Source organism: Nycticebus coucang, chromosome 13, assembly GCF_027406575.1.
Source record: "Nycticebus coucang isolate mNycCou1 chromosome 13, mNycCou1.pri, whole genome shotgun sequence".
NCBI lineage: Eukaryota > Metazoa > Chordata > Mammalia > Primates > Lorisidae > Nycticebus > Nycticebus coucang.
Genome location: NC_069792.1, coordinates 74969505 through 74984880, shown reverse-complemented (window position 1 = coordinate 74984880; position 15376 = coordinate 74969505). Strand labels below are relative to the sequence as shown.

The following is a 15376-nucleotide window of genomic DNA, read 5'->3' as shown; positions in this document are numbered from 1 at the left end:
GAGTGCTAGGATAACAGGTGGGAACCACCACCTCTGGCCTATATTATCTTGTATTAATGAGCCTTTAACTTTTTTAACAGAGTACTTTCTAATCTGACTTCTCAGGTATTTACGGAGGATTCCAAATGTATACTCTCAGGGCACCCTGTCCCTTTTTTGGAATGCTTTTTCTGCTTACGTAATTAACGTGTTTGGGCTGTTTCATGTTTGTCTCCCTGTAATATGAGGTGCATGAAGACAGGGCCTAATTCACAACCGTGTGGTCATAAGTTCTCATACAATTAAGTACTTTATCTTATACTTAAGTATCTTATACTTAAGTTGTATCGCTAAAGATTTTTAAAGTATATGGGAAAAAATATACGACTTGACTTTTTAAATCTCATCTCTAGGCTTATCATTTTTACTCTCTTTAATTCATGGATTCACCTGGTATTTGGCCACTGGACTGATCAACTTAAATACAGACATGGTTAAGTGAAGTGCCTTTCTGATACCCTCAAGGTATCTCTTGAGCCTTAACAACAACAACAACAAAAATAGGCTTTGGCCTATCAAGATTCTTCCTAAACCCCAGCTACCTTAGATGTTCTGGGAATTCTAAGGTTTTCATATATTCAGGGTAATAATTAGTGGCCGTTTTTACCCTCCCTAGAAGGCTTTTCTAAAGTTCTACCCTAAACTCAGGTGTTCTAATGTTCCAAAGTTCAACTCTTGACATCATCCAGATGCCTTCTCTAAAATTTTAATTAACAAAAATATGCATCCTTTAATGCTCCCATGGCACCTGCTGACTGTTATCATCACACTTAACAACCCATTATTACAAGGATCTGTTGGCAAGCCCCTTAAAGGATCAGAACCTATCTTATTAATTTTTGAATGGATATCTTCTAAGTAAGTGTTTAGTGTTAAATAAATACTATTACTCCATAACGTAATAGGTTATCAAATATTTGTTTGACTTTTCTCTCAGAAGAAGAAAGTGATGACCAAATTACTCTGAGATGCATCTGTGATAAAATGCCTTTTTATGTTACATTTAAATAAGTATTTAAAGTGTGAACTTTAGCTTTCTTTGTTTTTTATATTTAGGTATATTTCACTTATTAAATAAAATTTTTAAAAACTATTTGGAGCATTTACTACAGGTTACACACTAAACTGACTTATTATTATTAAGGGGTGAAAAATGCTGCTGCTGCTATGAAGCAGATCCACAGACAAAGACATAATTACAATAGAGTGTCCCTTCTCTAAGAGAAGTAAGGATTAGGAAGAATAAATTTTAGTTAGCAGGTTAAGAACTAAAAAATATTTCAGATGAAGAAAATGATGTGGCAGTGACTTGTAGAAGCACATTTTGAAATTATAAATAGTTAGCTGAGATTTTCTACTTTTGCTGAGGTAGTCTAATCCCCAGTTACAAATTTTTAAGTCTAGAGTCTTCAGAAAATCTCAGTGAATTTCTTCAGCCAGTAGTTGGAGACTTAATGTAAATGCTTAATTCTACCTTTGGATTCCTGTTTTCTGATTTTTTTTTTTTTTTTTTTTGGTATATTCTACATAAATCCAAGTAGACGTTGTCCCAGTTTCACCTAAAACAAAGGATGAAACACTTCTAAATTTGGGGGCTATAACTTGCTTGATTAATTTTCTGGATAATTTAGAAAAGAATGAGGGCCGTATGCATCAGAAGTAGTAAATACCCTAAAGGTGAATGTTACACACTTTTGTGTGTTAAATCTTTTGTCCAATCAGTTCTTTTCATTATTTTCCTGACTTCATTACACGTTATCTTCATACTTTCTTTTCTTACTTTTCATCTCTCTTCCACTCCCCTTCCCTTCTGACTGTCCTAAAATCATTCTTCTCACTCTCTCTATAGTAACCTATCCTGTCTTACCTCCTAATTTGTCTTACTGGCAAAAATAGAACACATTGGATTTTCTTTTATCAAAAGCAGAATGAATCAGTAATTTATATCATCATTTTTATTACTGATTTAATGCCATATGTGTTTTGACCTTACTGCTAATAGGATGATTCAGTGAAACAAGGACTAAAGTGAGACAGCACTGCATATAAACATGATTCTCATGGCCGAGTTAAATTACTAACAACCAAGAACTACAAAAAGATGAATTTGCTTACTTTATTTTGCCTTGAAAAATCTGTACATTATATTTCTCGTCTTTGGTAGGAATTGCATTTGCCAGGTTTTAATCACATTTATCTGATCTGTGCAGTCTGCTTTTTGCTGATATTAATTCTCCTCCTTTTGCGGCATCTTTTTTGTTTTCCAGCTCCCTGCTTTGGGTTCATTTCATTATTATTCCACATTTATATGTTTCCTTTCAGCAAAGACTTGGATTAGATTCCCATTCTTATGCAGATGACACTCAGATGTATGTGAAGATTAGTCCTAATTGTTACTCCACTTCTGACAGTTTATTAGTTTCTCATGAAGACATAGAGGCTGGGCTCCTCAGCTAAATATTATCAAACTATTCATTGATAGTTTCACAGCTGCTTTAAGTAGCATTTACCATTCATCTTCAGATACTTTGTGTGCCTATGTGTGTTTCACAAGCAACTGTCAGGAATTTGAGAATTCCAGCGGATTTAAAGAACATTTTCTATATCTGATTATCTATAGTTAAAAAAAAAAAAAGGCTTTGTTATTTAGAGAAATAATTCAGCATTTTCTCAGATAGATCACATTATATAATATATTTAAAAATTAAAGGAAAATGAAAGCAAAATGGAATTCTGACACATAAAAATAATCACTGTTCCTATACATTACTTAAATTCCTATTGTTATGTTTAGATTGCTAGAATTAACTATAGCGTAGGCTTTCATTTACCACAAAATAGTGAACATAACTTTGTATAATTTATAACTTTTCTCCCTATACATTATTAACTGTTTCCTTCTCAGAAGAGAAAGGGAAATTGTGTTTGAACACAGTCCTTCAAAGTACATGTGTTAGAAAGACTAAAATCCTGATAGTCAACACAAAAATCCATATTTTACTTGATGAAGTTCTGTTTTCTTTGTGAAAATACCTATTATGAGGTTGTTTCCTTTTTCTTTATTTGTGGTTCAGTTTTTTTCTCCACGGTCCTACCTGTGTCCATTAGAAGAACAGTGATCTACTTCTGGTGCTGGTCTTCTCACTTCTCCCCATTTCCACTTCCATTTCTATAGTGTTTCTACCAAGTTTTATCCATTTTTACAACAAATCCATTTGACTTCAGTTGAAAATAAACCCCATTTTTCTCTTCTGGGTATTGCTTCCTTATCAAGTCACTAACTTCTTTATTAAAAGTATGCAAGTTTCATTTATACATTTGTATAACTCTGGAAATATTTATTTTCTGTTTAAGCTAATGTTTTTATACCCCCTATAATTTTTTCTGATAAATTATTTCACATCTAAGCTATTTTATTTTCTCAAAGTCAATTTTTCATCAGTACATTGTTTTATATTTAAAGCACATATGTCTGCCAACATGGGGATCATTTTCTTAATATCCCTAAAGCATTTCACTTTGACCATCTCTAATGTTAATGATCACTTTTTAATATTAAACGAATTAGTTCCTATGAAAAGTTACCATGGAAAGGCGATGCCTGTAGCTCAAAGAAGTAAGGCACTGGCCCCATATGCCTGAGGCAGTGGGTTCAAACCCAGCCCCGGCCAAAAAAAAAAAAAAAGTTACCATGGAAATTGACACCTTGGCATTGTGTACAATTTTACCTTGACTTAGTTAAAATGACTTTTGTCTTTATTTCTGGAAGAGCTGCAAGAGGAAGACTCCCAAATCACCGTAGGAGGAAAGTAAAATGTATTAAGAAAAATTCCTTTTCTGTGTTACATCCTACAAATATCTTCATCAATTACCTACTTCCATAGAATTTCCTAATCTATTACTTATTTCCATAGCATCTTGTAATACCAACTGTATTTATTAGATATTTCTTTCTTTCTAGAATGTAATCTCTATGAGGGCAAAGGCCATGGCAGTCTTGTTGATCTTTCCACCTCCAATGCCCAGCGTAGTCTTCAAACAGAAATAACATTCATTTCATGTTTGAGGATTTCCATTTTCTATGCAAGTTTGCTCTCAGAAAATGTAAAGTTCTCTATGACTCTGTGAATCTATATCAGTGTTCCTGGCTAATGAGTAAAGAAGTCAAGAAGTAACTATAGACATCGAAAGATGGAAATGGAATGATTTCGTTAGAGGAAAACTACATGTTTCCTAACTCACAGATGAACAACAACAATTTTAATGTTTCTAGTGGACCCATTATTTTCCATGTCACATATGTCAACAGTTTTAATAATAACAGTTCAATTACATTTCTCTGAAATGGCAAAGGCCTCATTGCACAAGAATATAGCCTCTAGACTCTAATAATCTCTTTACATCTCTTGGGAGAGGCCATTCAGAGCACATAGACAACTACATGCAACTACATGCTATAATCACATAATAATTTTAGGCTTTTCAGAGATTACAAGTGATATAGTTGAACTACCGAACTCTTACAAGTGAAGGAACTGAAGTCTGGATGGTTTAAATTTGTTCAAGTGCAGCCACCTAAGTTGAGGATACAGGGATAGTTGAAGATACAAAGCTATTTGGATTTCATTCTACAGGCTCCTTTAGAGACCTGTCATACTCCTCATAACAAACCTTCAGAAACCTTTTCAACAATCTCAATAGATAGTCTTAGAGCAGCAGACAATAGAATTTAGTTATTCTTATAAGAGTTAATGAATCCTTGCTGGATAATAACATTCAACACAGGGTACAAGCTTGAATTAGTAGAAGCGTCTAGTAGTTAGTATATTAGTGGATTTAGTAGCTTTTACTAAATCCAAGGGGTGGGAGGCATCAAAGAAAAGTGTAAATCAAATCAAATCTTTGCTGTGACTTTTAGTATGTTAATCATTCATTCATTTAGGATCTTCTATGTGACAGGTGCTGTTCTATGCGCTGGAGATAGGTGGTGATCAAAACCTGGTCCTTGCTTTTGTGAAGCTAACATTCTAATATGGATAATGCACAATAAGCAACTGTATATATGTGAAAGCCATAGTTAAGAAATTAGAGTTTCAGTCTTTTTCCTTTACTTTCTTTGAGGATTTTTATTGTTTCATGCCTTAAATTTAAGTCCTTTATCCATCTTGAATCAATTTTTGTGAGTGGGGAAAGGTGTGGGTCCAGTTTCAGTTTTAAGACTGCCATGGCAATTGCAACAATAACAAAAATAAATGGGACTTCATTAAACTGAAAAGCTTCTGTACAGCTAAGGAGACAACAACCAAAGCAAAGAGACAACCTACACAATGGGAAAGGATATTTGCATATTTTCAATCAGACAAAAGCTTGATAACTAGGATCTATAGAGAACTCAAATTAATCCACATGAAAAAAGCCAACAATCCCATATTATCAGTGGGCAAGAGACATGAATAGAACCTTCTCTAAAGAAGACAGAAGAATGGCAAACAAACATATGAAAAAATGTTCATCATCCCTATCTATTAGAGAAATGCAAATCAAAACCACCTTGAGATACCATCTAACCCAAGTGAGAATGGCCCACATCACAAAATCTCAAAACTGCAGATGCTGGTGTGGATGTGGAGAGAGGGGAACACTTTTACACTGCTGGTACAACCTTTCTGGAAGGAAGTATGGAGAAACCTCAAAGAACTCACGCTAGACCTCCCATTTGATCCTGCAATCCCATTACTGGGCATCTACCCAGAAGGAAAAAAATCCTTTTATCATAAGGACACTTGTACTAGACTGTTTATTGCAGCTCAATTTACCATTGCCAAAATGTGGAAACAGCCTAAATGCCCACCAACCCAGGAATGGATTAACAAGCTGTGGTATATGTATACCATGGAATACTATTCAGCCATTAAAAAAAATGGAGACTTTACATCCTTCGTATTAACCTGGATGGACGTGGAAGACATTATTCTTAGTAAAGCATCACAAGAATGGAGAAGCATGAATCCTATGTACTCAATTTTGATATGAGGACAATTAATGACAATTAAGGTTATGGGGTAGGAGGAAAAGCAGAAAGAGGGACAGAGGGAGGGGGGTGGGGTCTTGGTGTGTGCCACACCTTCTGGGGGCAAGACATGATTGCAAGAGGGACTTTACCTAGCAAATGCAATCAGTGTAACCTGGCTTATTGTACCCTCAATGAATCCCCAACAATAAAAAAAAAAAAAAAAGAAATTAGAGTTTAGGGAGATTTGTCAGAACGGGCCATTTATAGAATACTACCTGAGCGGAAACTTATAGCAGGTGAGAAAAACTACAAGTGCTAGGAAATTAAAGTGGAACACTCTTGGTATGTTCAAAGAATTACAAGTGGTTAAGTAGAAAAACGTTAATAGAATATATAAATCCTGAGGATTTGTTGGAACAGAATCACAAAAGTCTTTCCATATTATAAAAAATTCATGAAGGAGAAATTCAAAAAGGAAAATTCAAGAAGGAGAGAGTGAAAGGTATACTTCAGGGCAAAAGGATTCATAGACAACTACAGACAAGCCCCAGTTGGTATATCCTGTGCAAAAAGAATCCTTCACCTATGAATCACAGCGGCCTTACTCAACCAAAAAATAAAATGTCAGCTTGTCTTACTTGTGTAGTTGAAACATTATATTTAGTACAAATCTAAATGCCTGAAGGTTATAGTTAAAGCAAAACATATTTCATTGTACTTAAACTTATTCCTGAGATTTTCTGAAATATAGTTAACTGTATATGTCTGACCTGAGGGAATAGTAGGAATATATTGATAGAGAAGATAGTGATGAATTTTCTGTTCCTACACATATCAAATTTAACAGCATTGTTCTGTGTATATTGGTTCATTTTATTCCACAAGCTAAACTGTAAATGCATAATGTAGTGGCTTTATATTCCCTTTTAAACACAAAGTTGGCAAACATTCTACCACTCTGGGAGACCAAGGCAGGTGGATAGTCTAAGCTCAGGAGTTCAAGGTCAGCCTGAGCAAAAATGAAACCCTGTCTCTACTAAAAGTAGAAAAGGTAGCCAGGCGTTGTGGTGGATGCCTGTAATCACAGCCTTTCAGGAGGCTGAGGCAAGGGGCTCTCTTGAGCCCAAGTGTTTGAAGTTGCTTTGAGCTATGATGATGCCATGGCAGTCTACCAAGGGCAACAGAGTGCAACTCTGTCTCAAAAAACAAACAAGCAAGGTGACATGTGTATAATACAAGCAGGATATGGTAAAATGGTGACTCTGCAAAGGCACTAAGAATCAGTATAATCACAGATACAGGAAATATGTGTATAAAAGGTAGCTAATCTACTATTTTGTTATAAACTACTCAAATCAGGATGTTTGTACCTTCATGAGAATAAGCTTTCTGATTCAGAATATGGCCTATCTTTCTACTCTATAAGTTTTATTTTGTGTCCTTCACACACAGTGTTGTTGGAATGAATTGATGTTTTACATTTGAATTTCTATTGTTGTTATTAAGAAACCCATCAATTTGCATGTGAATATATATTTTTAAAACCAACTTATGGGACTCAAAAATAATATTCTATATTGTAGTAGGTACATTATTAAGTTTCTTGAATTTTATAAAACAAAAATCATATTTCATGTAAATGTTGGCATGTTGCTTCTACACATTTTGTAATCCTTTTCAATTTTTTCTTATTTTTTTCTTTGCCTAGAACTACTAAGACAGCTTTCAATATCATCACTAATTATGTGCAGTTTTGTTCTAACTTCTAATGGCAAAAGTTGTCATATTTTATTATATCATCCAATAGTTCTTTTGATTTTGTACATTCATTATCATATCTGGAAGAATTTTCCCTTTTCTACTGTTTATATTTTTCTTAACAGTTAAGTCAGGAATTTAAGGTTAATTTATCAAATGTACCACTTCACTGTGTAGTACATCTGCTGTCATCACAGTTACTATTTTCCTTTGTCTTGCTAAAGACTACATTGAAGAATATAAACAATACAAAAATAAAGGGTAAATAAAACATAATTCAATACAAATACCAATCTTCTTTAGCATGACAAAGTGAAACTTCTGAATTTCAGGGAAATAGGAATATTAAAAGATAATCAAGAAAATTATGAAAGAAAAACAATGGAAAGATTCGTACCATCTATAATAAAAAGGATTAAGAATATGGTACTGGTAGAGTAACAATCATAGATCAGGAAATCTATAACATAAAATAAGAGTTCAGATGCATGTATGGATTTTTATGTGTGTGTACATATGTATGTGTATGTGTAGTATAAAAATATGAAATGGCATTTTTAATTTTTTTATTATTAGTATTTTTTTGTAGAGACAGAGTCTCACTTTCTCGCCCTCAGCAGAGTGCTGTGGCATCACACAGCTCACAGCAACCTCCAACTCCTGGACTTAGGCGATTCTCTTGACTCAGCCTCCCGAGTAGCTGAGACTACAGGCGCCCGTCACAATGCCCGGCTATTTTTTTGTTGCAATTTGGCCAGGGACGGGTTTGGACCTGCCACCCTCAGTGTGTGGGGCCGGTGCCCTACTTACTGAGCCACCGGAGCCACCCTGAAATGGTATTTTTAATTACTTAGCTCTAAGACAGGATTTACTATTAATTCTCCTTTATTTCCAATATACGAAAGTAATTTGCATATAATTTAAAAATTTAAATATAAAAACTGAAAATATGAGAAATAAATAGAGATGCTATTTCAACGTGAGGTTTAAAGAAACCTTTCCTAAGCAAGATATAAAGCACAGGCCCTAAAAGAAAACACTGACATATTTACATAGATTAAAAATAGTTTGCAGTGAAAAATTAATTCAAAGCAAAATTAAAAACAATAAAAAGTATAGGAAGATATTTGCAGCACCCATAAAAATGATTAATATTTATAATTTACAGTAAGCACCTTTAAATCAACAAGGAAAGAACAATTAAACCAAGAAAATATACAAATAGAAAAATCAGAGCAAAAGATATTGAGACAAAACTTCTGTTAAATCACATTAGAAATGTAAAGAGAGAATTGGAAATTAACATTGTCATCTTTCACAGGATAACAAAAAAACAATCGATGATGTCACTGTATATTTTAGTGAGAATGTGAGGAACTCTTCTCTTATACCATTTTTGAAAGTATACTGAGAAAATGTCTGGAGAGTAATTTAGTCATAATTATCAAATTTTAAAATGATCACATATTATGACTTTCTTCTAAAATACAGAAGAAATTTCTTTCTTCTAAAGAATTTTAGAATCTTCAAAAAATTCATCCTACAGTTACACAAGCAGAAAGCATAAATAATAGCACATGTATCAAGATATAGATAAAATCTTTATTCATATATTATGTTTCACAGTTGGAAAGATAAACACAAACTGTTGCTAGTATGGAAAAACAAACAACTACACAATCTCAGTGGCTTACAACAATAAATAACTTTTCTATCAGTTGTGTTATATGGGTGAACTGCTGCAACTTTGCTGAAATAACAGGCCTTTTCTATATGTCTTCTCATTCCCTAACCTAGGATTAAGAAAACTTCCTAATTATGTACTATTTTGTAGTGAAAATCTGTCAAAAATTTGCAATACCTCTATCATTTCTATTGGGACTACTAAAAATCTGTGAAATAAATGTATGTGGTACTGATCTAGAACAGTCCTCATAAAAGAATAAACATTTTCAGAAGAATTGACATAGAATTAGCTGAGTTTCTTAAAAAATCATAAACACACAAAACAACAAGAAATGTGTACAAATACACATAAAAGAAAAATGCTGCAGGTGTACAACGTAACTTGTTAAGTCGTTACCAACAGGTTTGGATGGAAGCAGACAAGAAAAACAAAATATTTACAAGTGATTTTTGCTTGTAATGTTTATATGTATTTCTTCTTTCTTTTTCTTTTCTTTTCTTTTTTTCTTTTTGAAGTTTTTGGCCAGGGCTGGATTTGAACCCACCACCTCTGGCATATGGGGCCGGCGCCCTACTTTTTTGAGCAACAGGTGCCGCCCTCTTCTTTATTTTTATAGAAAGAGAGAATTATGTTCAAAAGGGACAGTCTGAAACATATTTATTTATTTATTTTTTAGAGGCAGAGTCTCACTTTGTCACCCTCAGTAAAGTGCTGTGATGTCACAGCTCACAGCAACCTCTAGTTCTTGGGCTTAGGCCATTCTCCTGCCTCAGCCTCCTGAGTAGCTGGGACCACAGGTGCCTGCCATAATGTCCGGTTATTTTTTTGTTGCAGTTTGGCTGGGGCCAGGTTCAAACCTACCACCCTCAGTATATGGGGCCAGTGCCCTACCCACTGAGCCATAGGCGCTACTCAGTCTGAAACATATTTATAAGGATTCTTCATCAGCATGAAGAAAACACTTATTTTATAGTCCCTTTAAGAACTGTGCCAATTCATACAAAGAATTTGGATATTGGTTTCTTTAGCAAATATTTCTATATCATGAATAGATATAGAAATTGTTTCTGTATATAGAAACAATATAGAAATTTCTTCTGTAACTGTAATAGCAGTTAAGATAAATGATAAGTAAAGACTATAAATGTATATATATTTTAGAAGGTAGAGCGTACCATAGAATTCTTAAGTAGTAAGTACCACTCAGGGAAGCAGGATGTCCTATCAGAACTGTGAAATTCTGATTGCTATTATATATAAAGTTCTTAGAATCTTTATAACTGTATCCTCTATGAGGGCACTAGCAAGCACTTGGACACTTTTATAGATGTGCTTTTAAATAATGTGCTGTCAACATTACAGTCCTCTATAGAATCCTGCACAGAGGAATTAGGAACACTTCTTACAGAAAAAAAGCGGCACATCATCTTGGCTTTGTTTAAATAAATAGAATTTTTTGCAAGTAAATGTAAGAAGCAACAATATTCTAGATTTGGGGAGTATCACAAAAAATGTGGAAAATTATAAAGAGTAGAATATGTTCAAAACAAGAGCAAGATATCCTTTCTAAGGAAAGTGTATGACTGTACAAAATGGTGGGAGATTGTGCAGACAAAGAAATTAAAGTCCTTATGGGAATAATTTTATATTGTATATTGGGCAGTTTGTAATTTATCCTTTAGAAAACAGATATCAAATTTTCATATTTAGGTAATCAACTGTATACTTTAGAAACATAGATATGGTAGCACTAATGAGGATGGAACAGACAGAGGAAATGGAGGCCAGAGAGGGAGGCCAGCACAGGAAGAGTAATGAAGAAGCACCAGACACTGCGAAGAGAAGGAAGAAGGACAACGGATGTTTCAGAGGAATGCATAGATCTTGAGGGATGTTCATGTACGGCAGGCAGGTGGATGGACTTGTTAAGAAATGTAATTGAGGGCGGCGCCTGTGGCTCAGTGAGTAGGGCGCCGGCCCCATATACCGAGGGTGGTGGGTTCAAACCCGGCCCCGGCTGAACTGCAACCAAAAAATAGCCGGGCGTTGTGGCGGGTGCCTGTAATCCCAGCTACTCTGGAGGCTGAGGCAAGAGAATCGCTTAAGCCCAGGAGTTGGAGGTTGCTGTGAGCTGTGTGAGGCCACGGCACTCTACTGAGGGCCATAAAGTGAGACTCTGTCTCTACAAAAAAAAAAAAAAAAGAAATGTAATTGAAAGCTCCCTAGAAAACATCTCATGGAATGTCCAGTACACAGAAAATTAATCTAGAAATCAAGAGAAATGCCAAAGCTGGCAATGTACATTTGAGAGCAATCAACGAAGAAATGGCCATTTAAGTCATGGGAGTGAATTAATGTAAGTATTCAGAGAGATCATTGAACAAATAGAAAATCGGCTGTTAAATCAATTTAGAATTATGCATTATGCAACTTAAGTGTCAGATGGAAAAAATAGAACCAGAAAAGAGAATATGGTATAGCAGAACAATTAAAAACATGTAAGCAGTGAAGATAGCCTAGTACTATATAAGGGAAGGTAGAAAATTTCAAACAATGCATACAAAAACTTTACTACTGAAAAGTAAAGTGTGTGGAAAAAACGAAAAGACACTATTATGTTTAGTAATTAGGAGGTTGTTGATTGCATTGAGAAAGCAATTTCAATGCTGAATTGGGAGTTAGATACTGAAATACTTTCAAGGGCAAATGAGGGAGAAGAAAATGAAATGGTGAGCATAGAAGATTCGTATAAAGGTGGTAAAAGGGAAAAATGATTGAGGATAATGTTGAAGGAAAAAAATACCAATTATTATTTTCTCCATGTGCAAATTAATATGGTTGTATTGTTCAAAATATAAAAATACTATGCACACAAAATAAAACATACCATTAGCAATTAAGTCATCACAAAATATAATCTTTGAGTTGAAGAAAAGTCTGTAATAGATTTATGCTAAAATATAAGCTAAAAGGTATAAACTAATAAAGGAATCTATGTTGAACATACTGGACAGACAAACATTTAGTGACAAAAGACTCTGCGTCAGAAGGCCTGAGTTCAAATCCTGCCTCTGCTATATACTAGCAGAATGACCTTGGCCAATTCAGGCCAACTTTTGGGACCTCCAGTAACTCGTTTTCAAGGTAATGATGATAATAACTTAATAACTATGTAAAGAGTTAAGTACAAAGCTAGTAACAGTGGTGTGCACCTGTGTCTCAGCTTCAGGAATCGGAGGCAGGAAGATTACTAGAGCCCAGGCCTTCAAAGCTGCAGTGGCCTGCGCCCGGGCCTCTGCGTGCGAGTCTGGGTAACAGAGCAAGACCTGATCTCTAAATAAATTTTTAAAAAGACTTAAGCACATCTGGAAATACACATATATCTGTACATTCTTTAAAAATACAATAGATTATTACTAAAGGATTAGAAAAGGATAACATAGGTAGGGTTTTAATAGTGTGGGGCAATGGAATTCAAATCAAAAGTAACGGCACCAAGGAACTTTGTGCTGATCAAGAAAGAAGATAAGAAACAGGAGTAGTCTGCTCACTAGTTCTTTTATAAAGCAAAAAAAAAAAAGATAAAAAACTGAGGAAATATTAGAACTTTAAACTTTTATGGGAATTTTTTAAATTATTTAAATTTAGCTCTTTTTATACACTTAGTGGTCTAATTCACAGTCAAGGACAGAAAGAGTAGTTTTAAATTGATGTCTCTATTGTGCTATTGAGAATACTACGGTATTTAATAAATTGAAATCAAAACAATTTTTAAATGCTTAATCTACGGCTTTGCTTACCTCTTTTTATAGACTTTTGTTAACACAATATTGGGTGAATGTATCTCTCTATAATTAAACTAACCTATTTATAGTCACAGGACAATTTATTATGTCTCAAACTTCTATACATAACTAGTTTTTGAGTAATATTTAATATATTGAGATTGTGAATCTAAGGGTGCCAAAAATAATTGTAATTTGATAAGTGGCATTCAAATGGCATTATATATATTTCAATGTGATTATAGTTTTGCAATTTTGAATTTAGAGTCTATTTGCAGGATTTTTTTTTTTTGCTTTAATTTTATATGTGGCATTTTAAAATGCAATTTCTCTTTTAGTGAAGACATGTGGCTCTAATCTTCAAGGACCAAGTGGTACCTTTACGTCTCCCAACTTTCCATTCCAGTATGACAGCAATGCACAATGCGTCTGGGTCATCACAGCAGTGAATACAAATAAGGTAAGGGAGAACCATCTGTAGTAAAAAGTCATAATCATCATGACAAAGGCAAAGAGATCATAAGGAAAATATTCATAACTCAAATATGTTTTTTTATATTTCTTACCCATTTACAAAACAAATTTATATGAGAAATATGGAAATAATAAACTAAAACTAATACAACTCTTCTCTCAATAAAACACATGATAGTTCTAAATGACTGTTTTTGAAATACTTCTTTGAAAGGTCCATGTGTATTTTTCTTATTTTTTTGAAGGAGTAATGAATAATGGCTTAATGTCTTTTCTGCCCTACACATCATTCAGTTGTAGTATGTTTTCATACATAACGGACTTTCATTTCAATGTTTCTCTATTGCTGCAGATCACATAGCTGTTTATTAGCAACTATTGATTTAATGTGCTCTGTATTAAAAGTTAATTCATATTATGGATATTTCAAAATGTTCGATTGTCTTTCTGTTTCATCACGAAAGGAGAAATACATCTATATATGTGTGCGCCACAGTACTTCAAACGCAATTATAACACAATGAGCATGAGGCAGCTGAAAGATCAGCTAGTGCTAATCTCCTGCTCTTTCTAGCTTGCTTCTCTGTGTATCTGTGCTTTTGTGCCAGTGGAGAGGATCTAAATAGGAAAATCAGTTTTTCTTGTATCCTTAGATCATAGGATATCTTCTCCGGGTTTGATTAAAGAACGTTTGGAGGTAGAGTCAATAAAACTAGGTCAGATGATCGCTCAAACACTGATTTATAGTTTTCTGATAACTTGCATTTATTTAACCTGTCTAAAGTTTAGTTTCTTTATCTATGAAATGTGAATAATAAGGGATCATATTTCACAGTATTGTGAGAAATAGTAAGGTCATGCACAAAGAAAGAGTGGTTATGAGAGTAAGTACTTGAAATACATTCATTCATTGTTATTAAATAAAGGGTATACTATCTTCCAGGAATGTCTCCAATCACTATCAAATTCTTGAAATGTAGTCCTCAGAGCAGCAGAGTTAGTTTAAAAATTGGTGGTCAATTACATTTGCCTCAGAGAAAGCCCGGAATTATAAATCAGAAGAACTGCTCTGCTCCAAAGTATCTTAATAAATGTGGGAAAATCACCAAGTCAAGTCCCTCAGCTGCATAAAGGAAATCATTTTATCCACCCAACTTGTGTCTTCAGCTCAATTCAGTCCAGCACATTTTGATTTACTTCTCTGTGCAAATAATTGGTTGTTGAGAAAATTAAAAAAAAAAAAACAACAATGAAGTTCTTGGAAAATAAACTAACATTTGTTGAACATTTGACAGCATGCTATATACTATTCTCAGCACTGTTTTCCCAGAGCATATTGTGAATTATTTAATCCTCATAGAAAAACTATTAGGGAGATGGGTACTTTCATTATAGCATCTGCGTTTAAATGAAACTCTAAAATAACTTGTCCAAGATCACTAGCAAAGGTTAGAGTTGTACAATTTACAAGTGTGTGTATGTAGGAAAACAGATCTCTCACTCAGAAATAAGTACTATTTACTAAAATAGGCATGAAGCAAATTGATTATAAGGCTTGAGACATCATATTAATCTTTCATTGGGATTGAAATACTTTTTGGGTCATGGCACTTCCCTATA

At 34.1% G+C, this 15376-nt stretch overlaps 1 protein-coding gene across 3 annotated transcripts in view; it reads left to right on the top strand.

Annotated features, from left to right (window-relative positions):
• The window catches only part of CSMD3 (CUB and Sushi multiple domains 3), a 1164849-nt gene that overhangs the window by 531936 nt on the left and 617537 nt on the right, over positions 1-15376 (top strand). For all 3 annotated transcript variants that reach the window (XM_053559351.1, XM_053559349.1, XM_053559348.1), the window contains one exon: positions 13621-13742. In XM_053559351.1, the coding sequence (XP_053415326.1) occupies positions 13621-13742 (122 nt within the window). The remainder of the gene's footprint in view (positions 1-13620; positions 13743-15376) is intronic.